Source organism: Engraulis encrasicolus, chromosome 22 (assembly GCF_034702125.1).
Source record: "Engraulis encrasicolus isolate BLACKSEA-1 chromosome 22, IST_EnEncr_1.0, whole genome shotgun sequence".
NCBI lineage: Eukaryota > Metazoa > Chordata > Actinopteri > Clupeiformes > Engraulidae > Engraulis > Engraulis encrasicolus.
Genome location: NC_085878.1, coordinates 4,018,043 through 4,025,542, shown reverse-complemented (window position 1 = coordinate 4,025,542; position 7,500 = coordinate 4,018,043). Strand labels below are relative to the sequence as shown.

Below are 7,500 nucleotides of genomic sequence, written 5' to 3'. Positions count from 1 at the left end.
CAAAAATGGCCAGGGGAAAAAAAATAGGACATTAGAAGGGCATTGGAAGGGCAGTGTGTGTTATGGCAGTAATAACACTAAATTGAGATATATACCAGTGTGTGTGTGTGTGTGTGTGTGTGTGTGTGTGTGTGTGTGTGTGTGTGTGTGTGTGTGTGTGTGTGTGTGTGTGTGTGTGTGTGAGATGGTGTGTGCGAGATGGTGTGTGTGTGTGATGGTGTGTGTGCATGCATGTGTGCGTGCGTTAGTGCACACACTAAACTGAGAGATGGGCTGTGTGTGTGTGTGTGTGTGTGTGAGCACACACTAACCTGAGAGATGGGCTGTTGGTGTGTGTGTGTGTGTGTGTGTGTTTGTGTGTGAGCACCACCTAACCTGAGAGATGGGCTGTGTTTATGTGTGTGTGTGCGTGCGTTAGTGCACACACTAACCTGAGAGATGGGCTGTGTGTATGTGTGTGTGTGTGTGTGTGTGTGTGTGTGTGTGTGTGTGTGTGTGTGTGTGTGTGTGTGTGTGTGTGTGTGTGTGTGTGTGTGTGTGTGTGTGTGTGTGTGAGCACTAACACTCACCTGAGAGATGGGCTGTGTGTGTGTGTGTGTGTGTGTGTGTGTGTGTGTGTGTGTGTGTGTGTGTGTGTGTGTGTGTGTGTGTGTGTGTGTGTGTGTGTGTGTGTGTGTGTGTGTGTGTGTGTGTGTGAGCACCCACTAACCTGAGAGATGGGCTGTTTGACGTACACCCAGCCGGTGACGGGGTTGACCTGCAGGTACTCGGGTTGCTCCTTGGACATGGAGTAGGACACGGCCGCGTAGGAGCCGTAGTCGTCGTCATGGGCCGCCACGCGCAGGAAACTCGTGCCAATCATGGTGTCCTCGCGCAAGAAGTCTGCCGTAACAGAGCCGTAACACACAGACAGTTAGATGGAGAGGGAGAGAGGGAGAGAGAGAGAGAGAGAGAGAGAGAGAGAGAGAGCGAGAGAGAGCGAGAGAGAGGTGCAAGAAGTCTGTCGTAACAGAGCAACACACATGGAGAGGGAGAAAGAGAGAGAGAGAGAGAGAAAGAAAGAGAGAGAGAGAGAGAGAGAGAGAGAGAGAGAGAGAGAGAGAGAGAGAGAGAGAGAGAGAGAGAGAGAGAGAGAGAGAGAGAGAGAGAGAGAGAGACAGCGAGAGAGAAACAGCGAGAGAGAGACAGCGAGAGAGAGACATTGTGTCTGTGAGTGGTGTGTGTTGGTCTGTATGGTGTACACAGGAAACCAATGTTTGTCTGTATTAGTCAGTACGATTGAATACATGGCAATATCATGGGGAACAAAAACATTCAATTTTGTCAAAGAAAACATGTATGTATGTGATTGTATTATCGTCATAATTTTTTCCCCTCACATTCGTAGCGGAGGTTCTGGAACTTGGGGCTGTTGTCGTTCTCGTCGAGGATGAGGATGTTGAGCTGGCAGATGCCGATCAGCGGGTCGGCCGCCTGGTCCGTGGCCGTCACCGTCACGGCGTATTCCCGCTGCCGCTCGCGGTCGAATTTCCTGGCCGTGACGATCACACCTGAGACCCAACCAATCATTAGCGGCGGGTTAGCGGCGCGCTAAGCCAGAGTGGAGGCAGACACGAAACAATAACAAACGACCACACGCGCGTGCACGCACACGCATTCACACACACATACATGCATACACACACACATACACACACACACCCCGACACGACACACACACGTGCACGCATACACACATACAAAGACATTCACATGAGCGCAAATACACACACACACACAAACATAGCTACGCCAGCAGAGGGAATAGCAAATCGCACTTACATGCACACATGCCTGCACACACACACACACACACACACACACACACACACACACACACACACACACACACACGCACGCACGCACGCACACACACACACACACACACACACACACACACACACACACACACACACACACACAGTGTCAGCAGTAGAGATGACAAGGAAAAGGTGTACAGGCTACCATCTAGTCATGATTGTAACGTGTGTCCAAAACTCTGAGATGAATTTGTCCCGCTAGGGGCATGGCCTCCAGTAGCTGCCCCTCAGAGCACCCTTACACACACACACACACACACACACACACACACACACACACACACACACACACACACACACACACACACACACACACACACACACACACACACACACACACACACACACACACGCACAAGCACTGGCCCACGCACACACACACACACTATGTATTTCTCTCTGTTTTTCTTTTTCGTTTTTGATTTTCTTTTCTGTTACAGTATTTTCTTATCTCTTATATCTGCATCTAGTAACCGCAACAGACATACGCACGCACGCACGCACGCACGCACGCACGCACGCACGCACGCACGCACGCACGCACACACAATTTCTTTATCTCTCTGTTTTTCTTTTTTGTTTTTCACTTTTTTTTCTCTTATATTTTCTTCTATTTTCACCCACAACAGCCTACAGTCATTACAGTATTCCATCACAGGGCTTTAATAAAAATGAGTAATGTCAATATCGCACTTTAATATAGTATACTGTATACTGTACATACGTAACGTATATATTAGCACTTTCGATTAGATCCTTACACATGAAATTGCTCAAGAGTAGAACATCACACTTGAGGCCTTGATCAAACATTCTTTCTTTCTTTCTTCCTTCAAACATTTTTTCCCCTCCCGTCTCTTCTTGCCAAGGATAGATTACTGCAAGGGCCTACCGGGCCCAGGCCCAGGGGCCCAAGAGTCCAGAGGGCCCTGAAGCCCAATCCTCTAAATTTCCATTCTCATGTTGTGTAAAATCACACTTTTAACAACTCTATTTTCACATATTTTCAGGGGAAAACACCTGAATGCCCAACAATATAGGGTCTCTAACATCTGGAGGGGGTCCTTTCTTGTTGTCTGGCCCAGGGGCCCATGGAGTCATGATCCGTCCCTGCTTCTTGCACATTCCTTAAAAGCTTCCTGATTGATGCTGAGTGAAGGCACACTTGTGTTTAGCTAAGTGATTCGCTTTTTTTTTTTTTTTCAAAGACATTTCTTTAACGCTGTCCCTTCTTGAGCGAGTGGCCTGACATTTCTGAAAGGGTGTGATTAAAAAGTGAACCGAGCTGAACTTTGCAGAACTCTTCAAAGTCTGAAGTCTCCAATTAAAAAGAAATTGGACAATGAATGAAGAAGGATGAACAAATTACTCGGGGCAAGAAAGAGAAAAAAAGAAACTGAAAAGGTGAATGTATTCAGCAATATGGCAAAGCAAGCCATTCTGTATTAAATGATAACTAACTACCCATTACCTAACCAGTACTAACCCGCGACTAACCCAGACAGTAAGCAATTAAGTACAGTAAGTCTGTTTATGAGGTTTCTGTGCTGTAGCCCACACTATGACCATGGTTTTACACGGAGAAGACAACGCTTATATCTGCATTTCATGAGGAACACAGCAGTGGTAGCCTCCAATTTCTGCAGTCCTGGCATAAAAGGCCTTATTTTAATCCAGCACTACCATCCAATAAAGCGCTAATTAATGTGTGAGGCTCCAAGCGAGAGTCTCCCATCGCATCGCCCCAACACTACCCTACCCCATACCCTGCCCCCCCCTCCGTATTTATAGCGCTCCTAAATTAAGAAAACCAAGAGCTGGCAACAGAGAGCAGCAATGGCCACCCTCTCAGGACTTTCTACCACTGAGTTATCATGTGCACCCGCTCGCTATACTGGAGCTATAGTAGCTAGACAGGGGCGGTGCTATGGGCAGTGCAAGCAGGGCATTTGCCCCTGGGCCCAGGGCCCTCCCGTATTGGTGGTGGGGGGTCCTATATGACCATGGAAGGCTGTATGGGGGCCTTATCAGAGTTTTGTCCTGGGGCCCTGTTTGCAATTGTTCCGACACTGTAGCTAGACATGGCTATTTTACAGTCCCAAAAATATTCACCATGCTCGCTCGGCATATCTTACACTGAGGCAAGGCCAACAGGCAACAGATTGGCCATCTCAAAGGAAAAATGAGGTGCTGAATTGATGCTGCTGGGGAGAGGATACTCTACTGCGATGAAAATAGATTCAGTACATACTGTAGATAGATAGATAGATAGATAGATAGATAGATAGATAGATAGATAGATAGATAGATAGATAGATAGATAGATAGATAGATAGATAGATAGATAGATAGATAGATAGATAGATAGATAGATAGATAGATAGATAGATAGATAGTATATTACATGGCCAACATACATCATATACTGTAGGTATACCTTGCAAAATGAGGTGTCAAATATGGGGGTTGGGGTGGGGGTGGGGGGAGAGAGAGCAAGAGAGAAGGAGAGAGAGAGAGACAGAGAGTGAGAGAGAGATACAGAGAGAGAGAGAGATACAGAGAGAGAGAGGGAGATAGAGAGTGAGAGAGAGAAGACAGCAAGAAATAGAGAGCAAGAGAGAAGGAGAGAGTGCAGACTCTCCAGCAGGTACTTGGAGAGAGAGAGGAGGGGAGTGGAGAGAGAGAGGAGGGGAGTGGAGAGAGAGAGGAGGGGAGTGGAGAGAGAGAGGAGGGGAGTGGAGAGAGAGAGGAGGGGAGTGGAGAGGGGTTGCGGGTAGAGATGCACCGGATCCTGATTTTTAGGATCCTGCCGGATACCGGATCCACTGCTTAAGATCTTGCCGGATCCGGAACCGGATACCGGATCCTACAAAAGGGTTGAAACACATAGCCTACTCACACACATGGGCCCTTTTTATCACGTTGGCTCAAACTATTTTGACTGAAAAGCCTTCGCTACCGGATCCTGGATCCTGGAACCGGATCCGGATCCGGATCCTGTGAAAAACCCTATTATCCTGCCGGATCCGGAATCGGATCTTGGATCCGGTGGATCTCTAGTTGCGGGGTTATTTGTTCTCCGCCGGCACCCAATTGTATGGCTGAAACAGCAGAAGTCTCTAGGGGGGTGGGGGGGGGTATCGGGGATATTTGTCTCCCCCCGGCAGAGGCCCGAGAGGGGAGGGGGAGGAGGGGGGGGTTGGGTGGCAGAGGGGGGGGTATCGGGGATATTTGTCTCCCCCCGGCAGAGGCCAGAGAGGGGAGAGGGAGGAGGGGAGGGGGGGTGTAGCAGGGCTATTTTTGTTCCCCGCTGGCTACCCGGCTGCACCGCTACTCCACTGCCTGGCTCGCCCCCGGCTCCGCTCCGCTGCTGAGCTGAGCTGATGGATCACCTGTGTTGGGGATGATGTTGAAGGCGGGGATGGATCACCTGTGTTGGGGATGATGTTGAAGGCGGGGATGGATCACCTGTGTTGGGGATGATGTTGAAGGCGGGGATGGATCACCTGTGTTGGGGTGGATGTGGAAGGCGGGGATGGATCACCTGTGTTGGGGTTGATGTTGAAGGCGGGAATGGTGCTGTCCCGGTGCATGAAGCCGTACGTCACTTTGCCGTTGGCCCCCGCGTCCGCGTCCACCGCCGCCACCTGCACCACGAACGTCCCCGCCGGCTGGTTCTCCTGCACAGCGCTGCGCTCCCTGTACTGCTGACACTGGGCACGGAGAAATAAATGGAGAGAGAGAGAGAGAGAGAGAGAGAGAAGAGAGAGAGAGAGAAGAAGACAGGAAGAGGGAGAGAGACGGATAAATAAAAAGGGGGGAAGAGGAGGGAGGAGAGGGAGAGAGAAGGAAAGGGAGATGCAGAGGAAGGATGGGAGAGAGACAATGACAGAATAGAGAGAGAGGCAGAATGAGAGAAGCAGAGGGAGAGAAACAGAAATAGGAGGAAGGGTAAAAGAGAAAGATGAAAGAGAGAAAGAAACAGAGAGGAGGAGTTAGAGAGAGAGAGAGAGAGATGGAAAAAACAGAGTCAAAGGGAATGAGAGACGGGAACAGTAGGAGAGAGAAAATTAGAGGTGAGAGGTGCAGAAAGGGGAGACGATAGCAAAGGAGAAAAGAGAGGGACAGGAAGGGAAAAAGAGAGAGAGAGAGAGAGAGTGAAAAGCTGATTAGTCAAAATGCTTAAAAGGAACCAGAGAGCAATTATTGTCTGAAGTAATGGGAGCCGGTTGAAAAGGGGGAGAGCGGCAGAGCACAGAACAGAGCAGAACAGAACAGAACAGAGCAGAGCAGAACAGNACAGAGCACAGAACAGAGCAGAACAGAACAGAACAGAGCAGAGCAGAACAGACCAAATGATGGAAATTGCGAAATGAGATTGTGAGGAAACACACTAGAGCAAAAGAGTGTACGGGAGGGGACCACTTGAAATAAGGGATATGAGAGAGAGAGAGAGAGAGAGAGAGAGAGAGAGAGAGAGAGAGAGAGAGAGAGAGAGAGAGAGAGAGACAGAGAGAGAGAGAGAGAGAGAGAGGCAGAGGCAGAGACAGAGATAGAGACAGAGACAGAGACAGAGACAGAGACAGAGACAGAGACAGAGACAGAGACAGGGGGGGGGTGTTGTAGGACATGTGAGAGTCAATGCACAGGAAGCGAGTGAAAAGTAGAAAATGTGTGTGTGTGTGGGGGGGTGTCCATCCAGTCCTCCAGTCCTGTATCTCTCCAATGTTTTCTTTATGTGGTTAATAATTGAGAAGCCCTTGAATCGATTCCAACCAGGTGGAGGAAGAGAGGACAATGTTAGAAAGGTGAGAAAATTACACAAAGGCCTACGGTACATTTTACTGAGCTGATTCAATGCTTAAAGAATGGGGCCAAATACAGACTGTTGATTATGACTCATGTTGTAGTTAATTCAACATAGGGAGCGTTAAGAATATTGAGTGGATTGGTCTCTACTCTTAATATTTTTAGTACTTTATTTCAAGAATTAATGCTGCCCACAACAAATTTTTACCTTTTCCATGGATACTTACCACCCCATCACATTTTAAGTATTCATTATGACTGGGAATATTGCATTTTTCATACATGAAAATGGGGGTCTTCTCCTTGGTCCGCCATTTTGAATTTACAGAAAAAAAAAACATTTTTAGCAGCAAAACCTACTGTAATTTGGTCATATATATTAGTACATATTAGTTTATTAGTTAGTCAATATTCATGAAAAGTTCAAATTTGGCAATAGGCAGTACATTTTGAATGAGCAGCATTGCAATACCTACTCTGGCCAACAAACTACACATTGCACCTTTCAGTGTGTATTTACTGCTAATTTGACTACTGTTCAGCTTCTTTCGATGGGTGTGTGTATGCCTGTGTGCTTGTTTTTAGTTGTCTGAGATAAGAAATCCATGAAAAGACATCCCTAAAAGCCATACGTTCATTCGGTCTTCTAGAATTTCACTTAACCCTATCGCGCCGGATGCATCATATATGTCTCATCAAATTCAAAGCCCTCTCCACGCTGACACACAAAAAAATCGATCTGAAAAACATCCTGCGTGTCATTTCCAAACGTCCTGCAGTACACGGAAACCGCCACAAGAGAGCAGCGGTCGATAACAAGTTGACCACAGCT

At 47.8% G+C, this 7,500-nt stretch overlaps 1 protein-coding gene across 1 annotated transcript in view; it reads right to left on the bottom strand.

Moving 5' to 3' along the window:
• The window catches only part of si:ch211-186j3.6 (neural-cadherin), a 386,437-nt gene that overhangs the window by 130,823 nt on the left and 248,114 nt on the right, over positions 1-7,500 (bottom strand). Inside the window, exons 9-11 of the mRNA XM_063189165.1 lie at positions 5,404-5,572; positions 1,380-1,550; positions 710-882 (exon numbers count right to left, since the gene is read on the bottom strand). Coding sequence (XP_063045235.1) covers positions 710-882; positions 1,380-1,550; positions 5,404-5,572 — 513 coding nt within the window. The remainder of the gene's footprint in view (positions 1-709; positions 883-1,379; positions 1,551-5,403; positions 5,573-7,500) is intronic.